The sequence below is a fragment of the Myxine glutinosa genome, chromosome 9 (assembly GCF_964187855.1).
Source record: "Myxine glutinosa chromosome 9, kmMyxGlut1.1, whole genome shotgun sequence".
NCBI classification, from domain to species: Eukaryota; Metazoa; Chordata; class Myxini; order Myxiniformes; family Myxinidae; genus Myxine; species Myxine glutinosa.
The window spans coordinates 127,764,803-127,788,030 of record NC_136269.1 but is presented as its reverse complement, the minus strand read 5'-3'; the positions used below and the strand labels follow the sequence as shown (position 1 = coordinate 127,788,030).

Sequence of the window (23,228 nt, the reverse complement as noted above, 5' to 3'; positions counted from 1 at the left end):
AAGCAAAAGAGATGCATCCGGTAGGTTAGAGCAGGAATTCGAAATTTAGCCAGGAGTGGAGGTGACAGCTCGCCTACTCTTCATGAAAGACACCGTGGGATCTGTATCATCCACCAACTGTTTGTGGACGCATTTGGACTTCCGTTATGCAAATGAGCAACTTCCGTCGATTTGCGTGATGTCACCTACCAACTCCACCAATAACAGCCCAGTTAACGTCCATCGGAGGGACGGCCCCACGTTGATGAATCCACCTGCCTGCAAGACACCAGGACGACAGTTTATAGCTGAGTCGAGATTCGAACCCAGCATGGGCAGCTCAGAAGTCAGTTTGAGTACCTCGAGGCCAGCCTGCCAGCCCATTCACCATCACAATTGAGGCAAAGATTAATTTTCAACAAGAAAAATCGATTACAGGACAACCATGATTTACAATTAACTTCAAGACTGTCAAAATAAATTTCCATTATCATTAGCCTTCTCATCTATTTCACTTCGTTTCAATGTTATCGTGAGCATGACGTATTATTCAACCAAATACTTGATGGCATTTGATGAATAGTCACACCTGTCATGCCAGAAATAGTAATGGCTACATTTTCACAGCATCATAGGAGAAGAATCATTCAAACTAAAACTGACATCAATGACAACATCTATTGAAAAAGTACAGATTCCTATCTATACTGAGCTAGAAAAAAAAATGTTATTTTCATTTGGAAATCCAAACACAAAATGCTAAAATTGCATGAGGGACATCTTGTGCAGTGTGCGATGAAATGATAGCTTTGAGATAGAATAAAAATTATTCATAACTTTTTCCCCAAAGGCAGAAATTGAAAAAAGATAGAATATAATTTGATGGCAGAAGCAGAAGTCAAATCATTGTGGCCCTCCATTTATGGAAGTTTTTTTTTGTGACTAGCATATTTATATCATCAATTTTGTAACATAATATTTATAACCAGAATGACACTCGATAGAGCGCGCACCTCCACCAGGCTGATTAGTTTACGTTTTGTATCCTACTGATAGGCCTGATCTGGATTCGGACCTGAACCAAAATCGAATCGGTTTGTTCTCGTCGCCTAACCACTCATCTGCCTAGTTCTGTTATAACTCGTCCACAACTTTTTGAGATATTGTGCTCTACATAATTTTTAGCCCCTTCTCTCAAAGGTGAAAAATCACTTAAACGTTTTTTTTAAATTATAGTATCCGAAATTGCTTTTAAAAAATGCTCGTATCCGAATTTTTTAAAATGTCTTATCCAAAAGGAAAAAAATTCTAGTATCCAATTTTTGAAAAAAAACAAATGTAATATCCGAAATAATTTTTTTTAATAGTATCCGAATTTGAAAAAAAAACAAATCTAGTATCCGAAATTAAAAAAATTATAGTATCCGAATTAAAAAAAAATCCAGTATCCAAAATAAAAAAAATTATAGTATCCAATTAAAAAAAAAATCTAGTATCCGAATATAAAAAAATCATAGTATCCGAATTAAAAAAAAATCTAGTATCCGAATTTTAAAAAAATCATAGTATCCGAATTAAAAAAAAATCTAGTATCCAAAATAAAAAAATCATAGTATCCAATAAAAAAAAAATCTAGTATCCAAAATTTAAAAAATTATAGTATCCAATTTAAAAAAAAAAAGTATCCAAAATAAAAAAATCATAGTATCCGAATTAAAAAAAAATCTAGTATCCGAATTTAAAAAAAAATCATAGTATCCGAATTTAAAAAAATCTAGTATCCGAAATTAAAAAATATATAATTATCGTATCCAACATTCCAAAAAAAAATCTACAACCCGAAATTAAAAAATATTGTAGTCCAAATTAAAATATATATTCTAGTATCCGAAATTAATAATAAATAATCGTATCCCAAAAAAATCTAGTATCCGAATTAAAAAAAAATCATAGTATCCGAATTAAAAAAAAAAATCTAGTATCCGAATTAAAAAAAAATCATAGTATCCGAATAAAAAAAAATCTAGTATCCGAAATTTAAAAAAAAAATTCTCGTATCCAACATTCAAAAAAAAAAATCTACAACCCGAAATTTAAAAAAATTGTAGTCCAAATTAAAATATATATTCTAGTATCCGAAATTAATAATAAATAATCGTATCCCAAAAAAAATGTAGTATCCGAAAAAAAATAAAAATAATTCTCGTATCCAACATTAAAAAAATTAATCTGCAACCCGAAACAAAAAAAAATTATAGTGTCCAAATAAAAAAAAAATCTCGTATCCAAAATTAAAAATAAATTATTGTATCAAAATTAAAAAATATATCTAGTATCCGAAGTAAAAAGAAAAAATTATAGTATCCCCCCAAAAAAAATTATCTAGTTTCCACAAAAAAAAAAAAAATTCTAGTATCTGAATTTTTCAAAAAAGCAATCTAGGATCTGGAATTTATAAAAACATAGTATCCGAAATAAAAAATAATATCCGGATCCAGATCTTCAGCAAAATTGAATCAATTTGTCCTTGTCACACACCTAACCTGTCCACCAAGTTTCATCTGACTCCATTCATAACGTTTTGAGATATCCTGCTCACAGACAAACACACAGGAAGGGGTACAAACATCCTTCAGTAGCAGAGATAGTAGCTTCAGTAGCAGAGATAATAAAACCTGAAAGAATCTTAGATCTTACCAAAATTCAAATTAAAGCAGTTACTTCCAGAGGACATCTTAAATGTCCTATTTGCCCGTAAGATGTGTGGCGGTTCTGCTTATAGAGACAACATTAAAGTGTGCCAAAACCAAGTAGCCATTTTAGATGGCATTTAGGTCGACCATGAAATGTGGGTTGTAAACCAAATCAGGTGGGGCAGTTCAATTGATTTCAGTTTAATTAATTCTTTTCTATGGCGATATTAATTTTGAAATAAAATCTCAGGAATATTACCCCTCACTGAAGGTCATTAGTGAGCCACGTAGGTTTATCTGCCCATCATACACTGACACGTCCATTCCCCTTGAATTAAGCTTCATAAGAGAATATGACAAAGGCATTGGAATACTGGGGAGGGGGAGGGGTGGGGGGGGGGGGGGGTGGGTGGGTGGTGGGAGGGTGGTGGGGGGGAGTTAACCTGGTGGGAAGGGGAATGGATGAGGGAAGGAAAGGTGTAAACATTGTGGCGTTTTTGCGTTTCTTCTTTGAATTGAATGCAGGTGAAGATGGTGAAACAGCAAGAAGGTTTTTCCCGGGAGAAGCGAGGATACAAAACTCTACAAGATATCCATACAAACATGAAAGACCCACTGTTTCACAAACAGTGGTACCTGGTACCGTTAATCAATATCAATATTTTATTTTGTGTTTGTGTTTGTTTGTGCATTTTTATGTCACTCTTTCATGGCCGAACGGTAGCACGTAGAGGCCCCAAATTTTGTGTGTCGGTACTTCAGAATCTGGGCAAGGATTTAAGCTACCGCACATTGGACTTGAAGTCCGTTTTAGGGCCAGCAAAGGCTGCTATTTGGTGTATATTAGGATGTGTGGCTTGGCAGTGTTCCCGCCGGCCAGCAGGCAAAAGGTAACCACCATGAAGCCAATAACTCCATAGCTTTTCAATGTCCAATACATCCCGAAACCACTGCCGGGAAATCATAAAGGATTCCTGTTTTAAAAGCCCTCTTTCTCGGATTGAAAATGAAGTGTGAATGGGAGCTTAATGCAGCGGTTTGAAACATTAACATTTATTATTCTACAACAGCAGGAACCCTTCAGAAGGAAGCACACAAAGTTAAATATGGTAAGACTTCTCGAAGCAATATAAAATATATAAAAGTACACGGAAGGCTAACCCAAACAATAACAACGACCACAGCCACCACAACAGTTATGTGTTATTAAGTATCATTTTTTCACATGTTCTACTTCATTATACATACCCAAAGAGATTCGCAGATGCACGTGCAATGTGTTTGTGAAATACAATCCGTGATGTGTTTTGATGATACCCCATCACAAAGCGATGGATATGCACACCTAGTGTTGGAAAATTGCAAGCCAAGTTGGCTTCTTTTTTTCTTTTACCTTCGAGCATAATGATAACACAAACTAGAACTGCCACTTTATAACTGCTGGCAGCGATGACCAGTTTCCTCTGCCTTCCCGCTTTCATACAAACCCCCTTGGATACAACCCCGTTTTGATACAACCCCGCTTTGATACAACCCCGCTTTGATACAACCCTGCTTTGATGCAACCACACTTGATACAACCCTGCTTTGAAACAACCCCGCTTTGATGCAACCCAGCTTTCATTGGACATGCTTTGATACAGCGCTGCTTTGATACAACTCCGCTTTCATATAACCCAGCTTTGATGCAACCCAGCTTTCATTGGACACGCTTTGATACAGCGCTGCTTGGATACAACTCCGCTTGGATACAACTCTGCTTTCATACAACCCCGCTTTGATACAACCACACTTGATACAACTCCAGTTTCATACAACCCCGCTTTGATACAACCACACTTGATGCAACTCCGCTTTCAGACAACCCCGCTTTGATACAACCCCGCTTTGATACAACCACACTTGATACAACCCTGCTTTCATACAACCACACTTGATAAAACTCCGCTTTCATACAACCCCGCTTTGATATGACCTCACTTTGATGCAACCCAGCTTTCATTGGACACGCTTCGATACAACCCCACTTTGATACAACCCCACTTTGAGACAACCCCACTTTGATACGACCACGCTTTGATACGACCTCACCTTTGATACAACCCCGCTTTGATACAATCCCGTTTTCATTGGACACACTTTGATACAACCCCACTTTCATTAGACACACTTTGATACAACCCCGCTTTGTTACAACCTCGCTTTCATACAACCCCATTTTGATACAACCCCGCTTTCATCGGACACGCTTTGATACAACCTCGCTTTCATACAACCCCACTTTGATACAACCCCACTTTCAAAGGACATGCTTTGATACAACTCCGCTTTCGTACAACCCTACTTTGATACAACCCCACTTTCATCGGACACACTTTGATACAACTCCGCTTTGATACAACGTTGATTTCGTATGTACAGCCTCACTTTCATCATAATTAAAGGTACACTGAAAAGTCACATGCCTCAACACGATAAAATGTAGAGTTTCTTCTTCTTCACACAATAACAACTGCTACCTTCCAGACTCGTACAACCAATCATGTTGAGATGGTCCAATTATGACATCATAATGGAGGCACCTGTGACATCATCATTCACAAGGGTTATTCGCCATGGATAATTCTTTAAAATGAGACATGTTTCAATTTTTTCTGTGCAGCTCTTTTGGAGATATAGAGGTGCAAAGTTTTTTGGTTTTTCCAAGATGGTGCCCATATCACGTGACCTATGACGTCATTGTTACCATTAAACGATTCTGATTTTTTTTCACGTAGTTTAGGCACAAACTATAATATTTGTGGCGTCAAGGGTTCTATTTGTCGAATTCTAACATCATAACATTAGCACTTTTAATATCCTAAATAAACATATATTTTGGTCCCATTGCAGAGCTCTTTAGAATGAGTCATGATTCAATATTTTCCATTGAGCGGTTTCGGAGATATAGAGGGGCAAAAAATTTCGGTTTTTCCAATATGGCGGCCATACCACCTGACCTATGACGTCATAATTATCAGTAAAATAATTCTACAGGTCTAGCCAATCTTTTGTTGAAAATTTCGTACCAATTGGACCAACTGTTGCAGAGAACATTAATTTTAAAGTTTTCAAACCTTGAAACGGTGGGATGGAAGAATAAGAAAAACTCTAGGAATAATAATAGGTATTCTTCTACATTACACGTTGAGGAAACCTAACAAGAAAAATATTTGCAGAGTTCAACAGTGGAGTATGGTTGACAAGATGCACCTGTCAGGAAAGAGGGAAAGATGCTTCCTCCATCCTCTCCACCTCCCTTTTCCTGTATCTACACCTAGCTCGGTCATTTTGCTCAGTATACTGCACTGGACATTCAATACTTTCGATTTCCGACTACACCATTAGCCAGAGAACCTTCTGGGGGCAGATGTTCAGGATAGAGAGGGGTGCATCTTGTCCCATCGTTTTCTATAAGGTATGTGCAACGAGCAGGAGCTACCCAGCGCTGCTGCCTGAGTGGGGGGGATGGGGGTTAGGATGGGATACCCAGCGCTGCCCGGCTGTATTACTATATATAATTTTGTGTGCTCCTTCCTTGTACTTCTAAAGGGTTCCTGCTGGCGTAGAATAATAAATGGTAATGTTTTAACCCACTTCATTAAGCTCCCATTCCCGCTTCTTTTTCAATCCGGAAAATAGGGCTTTTAAAATGGAAATCCCACTTTATGATTAAAGGCACACAAATTTTTGTTCCAAGCTAATGGATCATCAGTTTCTCGCATCAAGTATATTGATTATCAGCTTTCCAACGATACCGTTTTTATTATTCTACAATAAAAGCAATCCTTTAGCATTAAGTGTGACAAATGTGCGTGCATGCGCACACAGAAACACACACACACACACACACACACACACACACACACACACACACACACACACACACACGAATGCTTCTCATTTTAGTAACGGATGTACTGAACCTTATTCATCATGGTAGATTTATAGATTCCATCAATGCCTGAATCGGGATCCTTTAAACTGTCTGAGTGAGGCAGTTTTAAGCAGTGACCCAAGCACCCAGCTTCTTTTTTTATTGTAAACAATGATCCTCTGCACAACAGGCCAGGCCATGATCCAATCCTGTTACAGTGAGAATGGCCAATGAGTCATGGAAAAGATGCATCACTTTATTGCATGATATATGCCAAAATGATAAACAATATCACCTACAATGGCATATTCAGAAAACTATAATGTCGTTGTGGTAGTTGGGCCTAGCAGCATACCTGGTGCATTCAAAAAGTTTTACAAATGAGATACTCACAATTGTCCAAGATACATCATAAAAAGTGCAATGAGATGTATTTATAAATACTAGGGCATGCCCGTACTATATATATGCCCGTACTATATATCTATCTAAAATTATATCCCCCCCCTCTATTTACATGAAATGGTTTGGTCCATTCGCAACGCCAAAGCGAACGGCGAACGGCTTGCGAGTACAGTGACAATCCCCCCCCTCTATTTACATGAATGGTTTGGTCCATTCGCAACGACCACAGAACCCCCCCCCCTCTATTTACATGCAATGGTTTGGTCCATTCGCAACGCCAAAGCGAACGGCGAACGGCTAAATCGCCATAGCTCGGTAAGTACTTGTCCGATTAATTTCAAACCTTGAAAAGGCACATCCTCGGGTCCCCAGCAATATACCTGGCAAGTTTCAAGTATATCGGACCGGTAGTTGTCGAGAAATCGTTGTCGCATACATACACACACACATACACACAGAGATTAATGGAATTATAGATAGATATATATATATTATTATTAATTGCATGTATGTCACGGGTTTGAATCCCTTTCCCAGGAATAAGCACCTTGCAGAACTCGGACAGTGTACAAGAGATTTATTATAGATAAGAATACATGCATGGAAGACGTTGGCGTGGCGTGTAAGCTAGTAACACCACTTCACAGTGACATCATGGTCCTCACACAGCCGGCCCCAACATCTCTGCGATCCACAACCCGTAGTCGGCTTAATATACTTCCCTCAAAGATCAAAGAACTCAAAACAACGTCCCAAGTTGACAAGGCAGAATAAGCCTCATTGGGAAAGGATGTTTTGCCAAGGCCAAAGCATGGGATATTGTCAACAGTTTTTCAGAGCCAGACAACCAGCCGCCAGGGAAATAAGTCACAGTGTCTTTGGCCTGGAACATTACTGCCCCCGTCAGGATAGGGATTGAATGAAATCCCCTTCATGTACTTATGTATATAGTATTGAAAAATAGACAAAATATTGGGGTGTCTTAGACAATTGTAAGTTACTCTTTCATATAACCTTTTGAACGGCCCTCGTAACTCAGAGCTAGCGTACTTCACTCTGTGCTGTCTAGTCCTGGATGGATTCATGACTCTTCTATAAAACTGTCAACCTGATGTCATTACAGACATGGCATTGCATCGATGAGTGTTCCTTCATTTGGAAGAACGTTCATGTAGAGCAGGGGCGGGCAACCTTTTCAGAGTGAGGGCCAGATGAGACTTTTGGAAGGAGATCGCGGGCCGGAGTGAAAAACGAAATCTCAGAATTACTATATTTTGTTTACATGAATAGATTGTACAAAAATTGCATTGAACACTCTACAAATCAATGAGACTGCTGGTGCTGTTTGCCATGAAGAAGTATTTCCATGTCTGGCTCGATGGTTGAGGTAGACAACAGAAGAATGTCATTGAGGTGGCGGTCCGAGAGTTGGGAGCGAAGGTGAGACTTCGTGTACTTCATTTTCGAGAAGAGCTGTTCACAGCAGTAGGTGCTGCCGAACATGGCCACAATGCGTTGGACATGGGCAATGTATTTTTGAAAATTGTTAGAAGGGAGAACGGTGTCGCGGAAGAAGGACAATGGAGAAGAGGTGCGGAACTTCGCCTTCATTTCATCGTTGCACTGCAGCTCCACCAACTCCATCTGTAAGGAGGCAGGGGCGTCTTCCACGGGGAAGTCAAAGGGAGCAGTGAAAAGCTTGAAGTCCGCAGCCAGCACCCTGACTCCTGCAAAACGGGAAGCAAATTCCTCACGTAGAGAGTTGACGACACTAACGCAAGTGCCCAGGTCCACATCGTCAGGGGCACATGCAGCAAGGCGAGGAAAATGCACAAACTGACCAGAAGCCAATTGAGCCTCCCACAAGCGCAGTTTAACCTCGAAGGCAGTGATGTGCGCGTACATGTCTGTCACGAGAATGTCTTTGCCTTGCAGCTTTATGTTGAGGGTGTTCAGGTGCGCCGTGATGTCCGTGAGCAGGGCCAGGCGAGCTAGCCACCGCGGATCAGAGAATTGATCAGCGTGGGGAAGGTTCTTCTGACGTAGAAAGGTGGCAATCTCCTGCTGTAGGTCGCACACCCGAGACAGCATGGCCCCACGACTCAGCCAGCGTACCTCACAGAAGTAGAGCAGGTCGTTGTAGTGCACGTTCACCTCGTCCATCAGTGCCTGGAACTGACGATGGTTAAGGCTGCGGGAGAGGATGGAGTTGACGACCTTCACCACGACAGACATGACACCAACGAGGTTGGCAGACTTAGCGCACAGGGACTCTTGGTGGATGATGCAGTGCATCTTGTTAATGGGCTGAGTGTATCCGGCGGCTGCACAGTGACGCACTAGCAGCGAAGCGGCGCCCTTCTTCTCACCAACCATCGCCGGGGCACCGTCGGTCGTCACACACACAAGACGGGAGAGGTCCAGGGAGTGCTGATCAACACACAGAAGCACGGCGTCGCAGATGTCTTTCCCAGTGGTGGTGTCGCGCAGCGGGACAAGCTGGAGGATTTCCTCACACACTTGAAAGTCAGCGGTGACGCCACGGATGAAAACGGACAGCTGGGCCGTGTCCTTTGTGTCGGTGCTCTCATCCAGAGCGAGGGAAAAGGCGACGAAATTTGAGCTGCGTGTTTTGAGTGAGTCGTGCACGTTTTCCGACATATCCTCGATGCGGCGACGAACGGTGCGGGACGAAAGGCTCACGTTCTCAAAGGCGGAACGCTGCTCTGGACAGACGGAGTCCACTACAGCGAGGAGGCATTCCTTGATGAAGTCCCCATCCGCGAATGGCTTCATTCGGCGAGCAAGGATGCGGGAGACTTCATAACTGGCGCGCGTCACCTTTTCGGCCTCAGTATTCTGCTTGCGGAAGAGTGAAGTTTGTTTCTCCAAGTTGCCTGATAGTCTAACCATGGCGTCCTTCCTTTCGGTGGCAGACACCGACGCGAAGTTTGACGAGCGGTGCTCTGTCTCCCAGTGGCGGCGCACGTTGTACTCTTTTAGGACAGCCAAAGTCTTCAAGCATATGAGGCACTGGGCCTGTCCAAAGCGCTCGATGAAGAAGTACTTCTCCCACTCAGGGTTGAAGATCCGACGCTCGAGGTCCACTTTCCTCTTCTTAACACGCTGGGTCGCAGACATGATGAGCTGAAAAGGAAGAAAATTAGGTATATCAGCAATGAATAAATGATGTAACAGCAAGCAATCTGGGGCACAAAAAATCTCGGAAGACGAATTGTACAGATGAATGTATTTATTTTGCGCGCACGTGGCCAACGCTGAATATGACACAGTTTCACCGTAAAACTGAAATACAGGAAATGAATCAGTCTGCATACTTTTTTTTTTAAAGAGTTCGTTTTCCTTTTAAACAAAAGTTCGTCAATTTCGTTTTCCTTTTAAACAAAAGTTCGTCAATTTCTTTTTTCTTTTACAAACAGAAAGTTCGTTATATTTTTTTTTTCTTTACAAATAGAAAGTTCGTTATATTTTTATTTTTACAAATAAAAAGGGAGAATAAAATTATTTAAACGCAGCAAATGAAAGATAATAACATGTTCTAACAAACAAAACAAAGCAAATTGAAAGAAAGTGAAAATTGAAATAGGTTTAGAGAACTCTGCGTCGCTTACCTCTTTGTTGCAAGTTATTTGTCCCAGACACCAACGTTTGTCGCAAGCTGACTGAATCGGAAGGACGTCCGTATCACATGCCGGCTGATTTGAAAAGACCGCCTATCAGCAAGCAGGCGGTGTCTAGGCAAGACAGTTCCCCGTGCGCATGTCTTCCGGAAGAGGACGGTGCTGAAGACAAAATGTCCCTTTCTTGAATTCAGACCGGCTAAATATAAACTCTTACATTTACAAATGATATGAGTTTTACTGGGAGGTCCGCGGGCCGGATTGCAATAATAAAGCCTAGCAGGGTGGCGGGCCGGACGCTAAGCCTTCGCGGGCCGGATGTGGCCCGCGGGCCGGGGGTTGCCCGCCCCTGATGTAGACGATGCCATGATACCTTGGGAAATAGTACATTCCCGGGCCAAAATCCCAATGCCCTCCCAGGCAGTGTGTTCGCTGACTGCTTCAGAAGCTCCAATACGCCTGAAAGATCAGGGTGTGGCGGACACAAAAGCCCACTGGCGTGGTGACATCATTCCGCGCACCAAGTGGGCGGTGGCCACGCACCAGGGGTAGGCGTGGCCTCATGATATACACCGGGCGCCCAGCCCGGGACAGTACAGTGTTACAGTGTAGTCTTACAATAAAGACGTTTATATGTTACCGCTTGTCCGCTTCCTCCTTGCTCACAAGCAGCGCGCGTAACGCCGCGCTTTACTGGTGACCCTCGACGTTGGATCTGCTGGAGCGATCCTTCCACACGCGACGCCATCGCCATGGCCGACTTCGTCAAACTTCCGGAATTTTGGGAGGCTCAGGCCGAAGTCTGGTTCGTCCAGGCCGAAGCCCAATTTCAGCTTCGGCGCCTCACCGGCGATGACACGCGCTATTGCCACGTCGTCGCCTCCCTCGGGCCCGGCACGGCCGCTCGAGTTGTGTCCGTCCTTCGCCACCCACCGAACGGCCACAAGTACGAGGCACTCAAGCGGCTACTCCTAGCCACGTTCGGCCTTACGGACGACGCACGGGCCGACCGCCTCCTGGATCTCCCCGAGCTCGGTGAGACGCGCCCGTCGGTCCAAATGGACCATATGCTGTCACTGTTGGGCGACGAAGCCCCCGGTTCGCTATTCCGGGCGCTTTTCCGGCGCCAACTTCCAGCGCAGGTCCGCCTCGCGTTGGCCGGGACCGAGCTAACGGAACCCCGAGCATTGGCGGCCGAGGCGGACAGGTACTTCGCCGCTTCGGACATGCGGGCGAGCGTCGGCGTGGCCGTCACGGCCCTCGACGCTGATGTTCAGCAGCATGTTCCACAGCATCAGCTTCTACAGCACGCTGATGTTCAGCAGCATGCTGATACGCACCTCGTGAACGCCGCCACGCCCCGCCCACCGCCGCGGCGAAAACCGCCACCGCGGGGAAACCCGCCAACTCCACCGTCCTGGCGGAGCCAGCCGCGCTCCTCCAGCTCCACCACCTGGTGCTGGTTCCATGCCAAGTTCGGCCACGAAGCTCGGCGGTGTCATCCGCCGTGCTCCTTCAACGGGTCGGGAAACGCCCGGGCCGGCGCTCAATAGTGGCGATGAGCGCCGGCCATTCGAACAGCCTGCTGTTCATAACGGACACCTTCTCCAGGCGCCGTTACCTGTGCGACACGGGAGCGCAGGTGAGTGTCATTCCCGCCGGCACGTCAGACAAGCACGCCGCGGGTGGGGGCCCCGCGCTGCTTGCCGCGAACGGGACGCCCATCCGTACGTACGGAAAACGCTGCCTCTCTCTGCGGTTTGGAGGGCAGGTTTTCCGATGGACGTTCGTCACCGCCGACGTGCCCATGGCACTGCTTGGCGCGGACTTCCTGTGCGCTAATGGGCTCCTGGTCGACGTCAAGCGCAGACGGCTTGTCCAGGCCGAGACGTTCAGCTCGCTCGCTTGTGCGTTGCCCAGCTCAACGAGCGGCTTGCCAAGCGGCTTGCCGAACGATTCGGTTCCGGCCACGTTGGTCTGTACGCTTCCGGCAGCGGACGCATTCACCCGCCTCCTCGCCGGCTTCCCGGCCCTCACGCGGCCCACCTTCTCGGCGGGGGCCGTCAAGCACGGGGTGGCCCATCACATCCCCACCGTCGGGCCACCGGTCTACGCCCGGGCACGCCGCCTCGAGCCGACGAAGCTGGCGGTGGCAAAAGCGGAGTTCGCTACCCTGGAGCGACTCGGCATCGTTCGGCGCTCAGAGAGCGCTTGGGCGTCGCCGCTGCACATCGTGCCGAAGCCCGGCGGGGGATGGCAACCGTGCGGGGACTATCGCCGTCTCAATGACGCCACGACTCCCGACCGCTACCCCGTCCCCCACATTCAGGACTTTTCCGCCCGTTTGGCGGGCAGGTCCTTCTTCTCGAAGGTGGACCTCATACGCGGCTACCATCAGGTCCCCGTCAGGCCGGAAGACGTCCCGAAGACGGCGGTCATCACGCCATTCGGACTCTTCGAGTTCTTGCGCATGCCCTTCGGTCTGAAGAATGCGGCTCAGGCGTTCCAGCGACTGATGGACAGCGTCCTGCGCGACTTGGATTTTGTCTACGTTTACCTGGACGATATCCTCGTCGCCAGCGCGTCCCGCGAAGAGCACCTACGCCACCTCCGCACGCTCTTCGAACGCCTGGGCCAGCATGGCCTGATTGTGAACCCCGCAAAGTGCCGGTTCGGCGCCGCCACAATCGATTTTCTGGGGCACCGTGTCACCAGGCACGGAGCCGTCCCCCTACCGGCCAAGGTGGAGGCGGTGAAGGGGTTTCCGCGCCCCCGCACGATCAGAGGGCTGCAGGAGTTCCTGGGCATGGTGAACTTTTACCATCGGTTCCTGCCCCGTATCGCCCAGCTCCTGCGCCCCCTGCACGAAGCTCTCCGAGGTAAGCCGGGCAAAGGCGACGTTACCTGGACCGAGCAGATGGACACGGCGTTCACGGGCGCGAAGCTCGCCTTGGCTAACGCCACCATGCTCGCGCACCCGGCGCCCGATGCACCGATCGCCCTCACCACCGATGCCTCGGACTACGCGGTGGGCGCAGTGCATGAGCAATGGGTGCGTGGAGCTTGGCAACCGCTGGCGTTCTTTAGCCGGCAGCTTCGCCCGCCCGAACGCCGTTACAGTACCTTCGACCGCGAGTTGCTCGGACTTCACTTGGCGGTCAGGCACTTCCGCCATCTGCTCGAGGGCCGGGCGTTCACTGCCTTCGTCGACCACAAGCCGCTGATCTTTGCGATGGGCAAAGTCACCGAGCCGTGGTCGGCCCGGCAGCAGCGTCACCTCTCGGCCGTGTCCGAGTACACGACGGACATCCAGCACGTCGCGGGGAAGGACAACCCGGTGGCGGATTGCCTTTCCCGGGCCGTCGCCCACGCAGTCCACCTCGGCATCGACTATGCCCGGATGGCAGCGGACCAGGCCGCTGACCCCGACGTCCAGGCCTTGCGGACCGCCGTCATGGGCCTCCGCGTCACCGAGGTGCCGTTTGACGGCGCGGGCGCGGCCCTCTTGTGCGACGTCTCCCTCGGGCGTCCTCGCCCCATCGTGCCCGCGGGCTGGCAGCGCCAGGTGTTTGACGCCATCCACGGCCTGTCCCACCCGGGCGCGAGGGCCTCCCAAAGGCTGATCGCCGACAAGTTCGTCTGGCATGGCCTCCGGAAGGCCGTCCGCGGCTGGGCCAGGACGTGCCTCGCGTGCCAGCGCGCCAAGGTGCACCGGCACACCCAGGCCCCGTTGGCCCCGTTCACGGTGCCGGAACGCCGGTTTGACCACGTCCACGTGGACCTGGTGGGACCTCTGCCCCCCTCGCGGGGTTTCACCTACGTCCTCACCATGGTGGACCGCACCACCCGGTGGCCGGAGGCCGTGCCCTTGGCGTCGACAACGGCGGCCGATGTCGCGCAGGCTTTCATCGCCACCTGGGTCGCCCGGTTCGGCGCCCCCTCAGACATCTCATCCGACCGCGGCCCCCAGTTCACCTCGGAGCTCTGGGGGGCGGTTGCGCAGGGGCTCGGGGTCCGGCTGCACCGAACCACGGCCTACCATCCCCAGGCTAACGGCCTGTGTGAGCGATTTCACCGCTCATTGAAGGCCGCGCTCCGGGCCACCCTCCGCGACGGCGGCTGGGTCGACAGGCTCCCCTGGGTCCTGCTGGGCCTCCGGACGGCGCCCAAGGAGGACCTGCGCGCATCCGCGGCGGAATTGGTCTTCGGGCAACCGCTGCGGGTGCCGGGCGAGTTCCTCCCCGACTCCACGGCACCATGGTCCGCGGCACAGCAGCGCTCCGCTCTACAAGAGACCGCCCAGAGGTTCGCCCCGGTGCCAGCGGCATGCCACGGGCACCCACCGACGCACGTCGCCCCGGAGCTTCGCACGGCGGAGTACGTCTTCGTCCGCCACGATGCCCATCGGACACCACTGCGGCCCCCGTACGACGGGCCTTTCCGCGTGCTGGAGACCGGGGCGAAGCACTTCACCCTGGACATCGGCGGTACTCCTGACCGCGTTTCGGTAGACCGCCTCAAGCCGGCCCACCTCGATGTGGACCATCCACCGCCAGTGGCCCGACCCCCACGTCGGGGCCGCCCTCCTGCGGGCGGACCCCCGGCACCGCCCAGCCCCGCCGCCACGCCGCCCCCCGGTCCTGCACCCATCCCAGGGGCAGCCAGGGGCATCCCACCTGGCATCCCTGCACCCCGGACGCCGCCGATCGCCAGGGGGCGCTTCGGCCGGGTCATTCGTCTGCCCCGCAAACTGGCCCTCCAGGTGCGCGGGAATTCTGGGGGGGCGCGTGTGGCGGACACAAAAGCCCACTGGCGTGGTGACATCATTCCGCGCACCAAGTGGGCGGTGGCCACGCACCAGGGGTAGGCGTGGCCTCATGATATACACCGGGCGCCCAGCCCGGGACAGTACAGTGTTACAGTGTAGTCTTACAATAAAGACGTTTATATGTTACCGCTTGTCCGCTTCCTCCTTGCTCACAAGCAGCGCGCGTAACGCCGCGCTTTAAGGGCTGCATTAACAGGAACATAGCAAGTACTCTTGAAAGAACCGACTTGAACAACAGCAGTGTCTTTTTCTTTCCTGTCAGGTGAACACAGGTCAAGCAGATGGAAAGCCGGGACTGGATCTGAACGTGAAAGAGGCCTGGAAACTTGGCTACACTGGCCGAGGTATCGTCATCGCGATCATGGATGATGGTGAGACGCCTTCGTTTATACACACAGGCCTTCTATAAAAGTTATTTATTCCAGGCTTAATTCTGTTTATATCCCCATAGTGGTGAAATTTAACTAAATTAAATAACTGACCACATGCAGCACTGGAGTGTCAGGAGGAAAGCAAAAAGACAAAGATGGGGTCATCAGGAGGAACCTGGATTGGATAGGATATGGGTTTCAACTACTACTCTTCCTTCAAACCAATCCAGGCACAGTCAGGTGAACCCCACAAAAACTATTTGCAAGATTCATCCCTCCATAGACAAAAAATCGAGAAGGAAAGAAAGGAGGCATGGAGGACAAATAAACAAAAAAATCATGCAGAACGCAAGCACACACACACACACCTAACCTAAACCTAACGAAACTTAACCACACCTGACCTAACCTACCTTAACCTACTGCAGTATCAGGAGGAATGCAAAAAGACAATTGTGAGTTGCAGGTGAAAATTTCAACCCAGCTATAAACTGTCAACCTGGTGTTTTGCATTGTTTGCACGGTCCATTGGAGGGAAGTTAAGTGGGATGTCCCCTCCATCAGCACTGGTCGTTGGTGGACCCTCAGCATCTTTCACAAAGAGTAGGTGAGTTGCAGGCACATTTGCCTATATCAAAACAGGTGGAAACCTGCCACTGAGAGTTGGAGCAGTTGGGGGCATCTGAGAGTGATGGAACAAACGGCCACTTCTGACTGCATGTTGAAAAGGATTAAAAAAAAACAAGGGATGCTTTTGATTGGAAGGTCAATCTGATTTTCCCATCCTTGTATCCACTCAACTTTCCCACACCACCTCTCTCGACCTTCCTCACCTGATCTGACTGTAGAAAAACTGTCTTCTTTTGCAATATCCTTATTTCATAGCATTTCGTCCTTGAGATCTGGGAGACGTAAATCCAAGCTAGATTAGGGATGAAAATCCAAGCTGTACAACCCACATCTAGGTTGCGGACACTGTAAAGGTCAATTACGCCATCTTTCACAAAGAATCGGCGTTTGTGAGTTGGATCCTTGGATAGATTCCCTGCTTATGGTTATAGGTGTACAGCCATTTGGTATCACGTGGTTAAAGATCTCGTTTTTTGACTCCACTCGTGTGACTTCAATTTCCAGGCTGTTCACATCCACAAGTATAGAAGTGAGTGGTTGTTTGCACTAAATAGTGGCTAAGCCTCATAGATAGCACAGGCATGGCTGTATATTTTTTTTGTATACAAGATCGAGGCTCGTGTAAGAGCTAACATTAATCACGAAAAAACAAACAAAAAAGAAAAGCCAAAAAAAATAAAAATAAAACGGACACACAAAACATACAATAAAGGGAGTGGGAGACAAGATGGGGAGAGAGAGGGAAGCACACAAGTACAACAGCAGAGAACAGGGACATCGGGAGATCTGTGGGAGGGAGTGGGCTGAGGGGGAGGGGGCATGGGAAGGGAGTGGGGGGGGGGGTGGGAGAGGTAAAAAAAACACATGGACACTGCTCTAGGACCTCCAGGAAAAGAAGTCGGTGTTTAAAAAAATGAGCCGATACGTTGGATTGGTTGAAGGTTAACCCTTCCTTGCAGGAGCTGGAAGTGCTGGTGTGTGGATTTGACATGTTTGTGATGGGTCAAACTGCATTCTCCTAGGCCCAAATTTCCCGTAATATTTAAACTGAAAGTTTTGCCCCATATTAACCTTCGATCACCGATGCATTGTTTTGCAGGCATCGACTACCTCCACCCAGATCTGTTGACGAACTACGTACGTACAAATACATTTCCCCAAGTCTGTGTAAGAGCATGAAAAAGTTGGAATATCGAATCATATTTTCATGATGCATTTCCATATCCCAGCAAATTCTGTACCTTGACATCGTTCTAGCCTGGCTTTGCATGTCCCTCAGAGCACAAATGCTGCGTAATCTTGCGATTTTAGTCAAAATGGCATTCCAATTCCCAGCAGTAGGAAGAACGAGGAGGAAGGATCTTGGCAGCGGGTGTATGTGATGGTGGTCTAATTGTCCCATCTGCCGCTGGACCTTAAAGGATCCCAGAGCACCTTTTGTAAACAGAAGACCGACTATTCTGTGCCAGATTCCATCCATGTCCTGAAAGCAAATTCTTGGATTTGGTGAAATTGGTGTGAAACAAGGACTGGCAGGATGGCTTAGAGGTAACGAGGACTGGCACACACCTTTAAGCCATCTAATTTGGGCTTGAATCTCGACCCAGCTGTAAACTGTCACTCTGGTGTTTCACATTGTTTGTATCGTCCATTGGAGTGAAGTTAAGCGGGATGTCCCCTCCGCCAGCAATGGTCATTGGTGGACGTTAAAGATCCCTCGGTGTCTTTCACAAAGATTCGGTGGGTTATCGGCAGAACCAGGAACAAAATTCCAAGTGACTGCCTTGCTTGACTGCTGGGAAGGTTTTCATTTGTTTGCAGCACAAGGCTGAAGGGTAGCATCATTGGCTGAGAGCTGTGCCGCTGATGCATTGATGCAATGCCTCCGCCGGGTTAGGTCAGGAATTTGGAATTTGGTCATGGTGCCGGCGATGGTTCGCCTACTCCTCACGAAGGTCGTGGGGACTTTAACGTCCACCAACAAATGCTGGCAGACAGGACGCCATGAATCACCCTGCCTGCGAAACACCAGGATGGTAGTTTATAGCTAGGTCGAACCTAGGCAATGTAGCTTAGGGGTGAGTGTGCGTAACTCTAGGCCATCTGGGAAGGTAACAGCAAAACATTCAGCATAAATCTTGTTAAGAGCAGCACCGATGATCTGTCCATACTACATTGATGATTTTTCTGAAACAAAAAATTGACTTTTTCTGATATGGTTCACAAAGATGCATGGGTTGTATAATTCCTTTTGTTTCCTTTGCAGCATGCTGAAGCAAGTTATGATTTCAGTAGCAACGACCCCTACCCCTATCCGAGGTACACGGAAGACTGGTTCAACAGGTAAAGTTTGGACTGGGTGGGGGGGTTGGGTGGGTGGGAGGAGCTTGATGGGAAAGTGAGGGTCATGGGAAGAAAAGGAGTGGAGCAGCAGAGGCAAACTATAATCTAATATAAAAAGAAGAAAGTTTGTTTGTTTGTTTGTTTATGCATTCGGACGGACCCTGCAGGAACCAGTGAGACCAAACATGGCACGGCCTCCTCTGTCATCCAGAGGAAGGTCGAGGGCTATGCTTGGATAAACAAGAGAAAAATGACCACGGTGTGGTCACCAGCTGCGACGTGTAGAATCATAAGGATATCCGTTGCAATATGCGCTACCAAATTCGACCAGTCATTAAATTATACGCATGCACTAGCGTGTTTTTGTCTTTCAGTTCTGGTCTTGTCCTTTGTTTTGCGACGCAACATGCTTCATCAACTGATTACATATAATGTATGGATGTGAATGTTATTTCTGTTCTGTTTTGGTCTGAGGTAAATGTCCATGCAACCGCATTTCACCGGTTAAGTGTGACCATATTCCAAGTCTCACACTGTGGTCGCTTCTTTGGTATTTCTCAATCCGCTGTACTGTATGTCTATTTGTATTGTGTACCTGCATACGCTGAGATTCTGCTGGTGGACTAAGCATCCCCGAGGCTCGGCCCCTGTGCAAATTGTTTTCATGTATATACATATGTTAATTACACCTAATTTGTGTCAAGTTCTGTGAAACGAGATTGATATGAAAACATTCATGTTGTCTTTGTTGCTAAATTTATTCTGGTTTCTTCAAACAAATCGCGATTTTCGTCCACGATGTTCTTACCTCATACCAACGTACGTCCGAGTGTATGCGCATGCGCTGTTCGAAAAGGCACCCTAACGACAAGAACAACAACACGGTCATCTCATAGAGCTGCTCGTCACAGCTAAAAATTAACCCCAGATAAACCAGAAAATTGGCCTTCAGATCTCGATCGGGTTTTGTGCTTATACACTGCCTGGGTTTTTTCCCCGAGGAGCGATCGATTAATATGTATTGTGAAGATCATATGTTGGGGTCGTAGGTATTTGTGGTCAACAACACACCTTTAATTATTACAGTTTTACGCATGCACCTGTTATGAAATACATTGCTTTACACAAGTTTCTTACTGTATCACACCTCCGTGTTCAGGCCTCGAGTGAGTATGTTGCTTCCACACTGCCTGGGGTTTTCCCGGGAGCGATCGATTAAAACATAAAATTAATAAAATCAGTTAAAAGAAGGGAAAGCAGTCGAAGCGCATTTTGCAACACGCAAGATTGATTAATAATTCATATGAAACCATAAGGCCAACATTCCCCAATTTGTGATGCAAGAAATATTTAAATACATATTTCATTGAATTTCCCGGGTAATGCCGGATACTTCAGCTAGTGCAGTATAAATACTAGTACTGGCAAGATAGCTCAGAAGTATCATATTCGTCTTGAACTTGTCTTGTCGTATGAATTTGATCATTAATTGAGCAGGATGAGACAATAAATTTGTCCTGGTGCTTCTTATAGAAACTCCATTGTCGAAGTCCGCTTTGCTTTCGGAGATGTTAAGCTAGCTTTCAGACGGAATTTCCTGTCCTAATGGGGGCAAATACATCAGCAATATCACCACACCAGGGTAATGATCGAAGCAAATGGCATACAATTTTTTTTGAATGCCTGGATATTAGGGGAAGATTCAAATTACCACTATATAGTGTACAAGCGGGTATTCCAGGCTGGAGTGCTCTACACGGCCCACTGGTCTGCCACAATGTATAAATGATCTAAATAATGAAACCGATAATGAAAAAAATGGAAATTTTATTTTTTGAAAAAGATTTCATAGAAAACCTAAGTAGTGACCCCCTGAGTATACCCTGAAAATTTCAGCCCAAGGGTCTCGGGGTAGTTACCGGACAAACAGACAAACATACATACAGACACGCTCTATTTTATATATTAGATTGATTAAATATTCTATTCCTCGCTATGTCCATAAATCATCATGATTTGGTCTAATAATCATAATCTGCTACATTGCTTTAGTCCATTGGCTGTTTCATTTTCCTGAGTGGAGAAGACGAGCCAGCAGCAATTTAATGATATGGTTTTCAGAGAAGACATTTAATTGCCAAGGTCACCACTTGAATCCCATACATGTACTTGTTTTGATTATGCACACCCATAACTGCCTCTGGCTGATTATATCTCTCTGTGCTTGTGTGATTATTCCGAGATGGCTCATTCCAGCTCCCAAATGTCCTACTTTATGTTGCAAGAAGTATATTATACATTTTTCACTCCCAGATGAGTTTAAGACCGCAGGATATCTCAGCAGTAGCATTATATACATACGAGTATATATATATATATATAACTCAGAATTGTTGGAATTTGATACATATAAAACTGGTGTCCCTCGCATTGTTAGAAAAGAAAATGCCAAAAAATTATTTTTAATTTTTAAAAATGAATTTTTTTTTTATAATTAAAATTATTAATAATGTAAAAAATATATATATATTAAAATTATTTGAAAAATTTGCAGGCAAGGGTTGCAGAAAAGCAACCTGATACCCTTACCAGAGGTAGTCATAATGGTCAGTGGCGTAATTATTTTTGGTGGCATTTACCTTGTCTACTATCTACTGATATATTTATAATTTATATAAAGCTTTTAAGGCATGTCTCTTATGAGCCTGAGATCACTGTTAGAAAATCAAAACAGGTGAAAAGCTCCTGCTGAGAGTTGGAGCAGTTGGGGGCATCTCAGAGTGATGGAACAAACGGCAACCTCTGACTGCATGTTGAAAAGAATAAAAAAAAGAAAGGATGCTTTTGATTGGAAGGTCAATCTGACATTCCCCTCCTTGTATCCACTCAACTTTCCCACCCCACCCTTACCCTCCTCACTACCACTCACCCACTCTGGCTGCAGTTTTTAATCACATTTGACGTATTTGAGTGCTTCTTCCCTTTCAGACACTCTGGTAATAAAGGGAAATAGGTCACTTCTGAGTGCCGGTTTGTATCATATTGCTAATCATTTTTTGCAATGCAATAATGTTGGTATCCAATTTAAGTACATTTTGGTAAAAGCTTGCTTGGAATTTCCACATGTCAATTTTTATATATATATATTTAGTCGAACATGCCCAACTCGAGGGTCCTGCATGGAATGTTGTCAGGCGAGTAATAGTCCGGCTCCATTATGCAATGTTCTGAAGATGAGAGAAATGCCATAAACTTCAGTTAAAGATGAACTTTTTAGAGATGGCGCAGCCAATACAATATATTTGACTTATAGGATTGTTTTGCAAAAATAGATAAACCGACTGGAGTGATTGCAGTACATGGGAATGCCTTGGGAGCGAAGTTACAAGAATTTACAACAGATTTATTGATTTATTCCACCAATCATCCCTGGTGTTGGGCTAGCGGCTAGGGTGCCGGCTTAGGATACCTAGGATCCTGGGTTCGAATCCCGGTCGATCGCTGAATTAACGCCAGGGGGGTTGACTCAGCCTGTCATCCTTCCGAGGTCGGCTAATTGAGTACCAGTTCACTGGTAATTCCCTGCTTGTCGTTAAAGGCAGCAAAAAGGGTTGGCGTCAGGAAGGGCATCCGGCCGTAAAACATTGCTTCAAAAAGGGGACCAAAAAACAACAACAACCACGGTTCCCGAAAAAGGCCAACCCCCGCTTTGCGGGGAAAAATGGCCTCTAAAGGTGGTTATTTTTATTTTTAATCAATCCACGGATTTGTTTTATTATCATTGCCAATTTAATTCCTTATTCCAGCAAGATTGGGCACAGGTAGCGCACGTACCAAAAACGTTTCCTGGCCAACCCCACCTGAAGAATGGAATAATTGGGGCCATTAAAGAAGTTGTAATAAATAGCGGTAGATCGTGACTATTTAATTATATTTAATTTGTTTTTAAATAATCAGAGATTTTGAATATTAAGTAAAATTCATCGTTAATTTATAAGTAGCTGAGTTTTGACTTCAAGACTCTCTGCTCACCTTCACTCTTTCATTCCTTTTTTCTCCCGCCTCTGGAACAAATTCCCTCACTCTCTTCAATCCCACTCCTCCCTCCAGGTCTTTAAATCAGCTGTTTACCACCATCTCTTATCTTCCCCCTTCCAAAACCTTGATCTTTTCTACCCCTGTTAATTCACCCCAGATCCACTTTTCTGAAATACCGACTTCTTTCCTGGAAGTCCTTGCAGTGTCCATGTTTTTTTTCATCTCTCCCACCCCCCCCCCCCTTCCCACGCCTCCTCCTCCCAAGCCCTCTCCCTCCCACAGATCTCCCGATGTCCCTGCTCTCAATTGTTGTATTTGTACTTCCCCTTCTCTCCCCATCTTGTTTACCGCTACCCTTATTAAATGTTTTGTGTGTCTGTTTGA

General features: G+C 46.6%; 1 protein-coding gene across 1 annotated transcript in view; it reads left to right on the top strand.

The window, feature by feature from the left end:
• Nucleotides 1-23,228, top strand: part of PCSK2 (proprotein convertase subtilisin/kexin type 2) — a 130,353-nt gene that overhangs the window by 59,733 nt on the left and 47,392 nt on the right. The window contains exons 5-8 of the mRNA XM_068129638.2: nucleotides 3,198-3,311; nucleotides 15,725-15,833; nucleotides 17,563-17,600; nucleotides 18,730-18,806. Coding sequence (XP_067985739.2) covers nucleotides 3,198-3,311; nucleotides 15,725-15,833; nucleotides 17,563-17,600; nucleotides 18,730-18,806 — 338 coding nt within the window. The remainder of the gene's footprint in view (nucleotides 1-3,197; nucleotides 3,312-15,724; nucleotides 15,834-17,562; nucleotides 17,601-18,729; nucleotides 18,807-23,228) is intronic.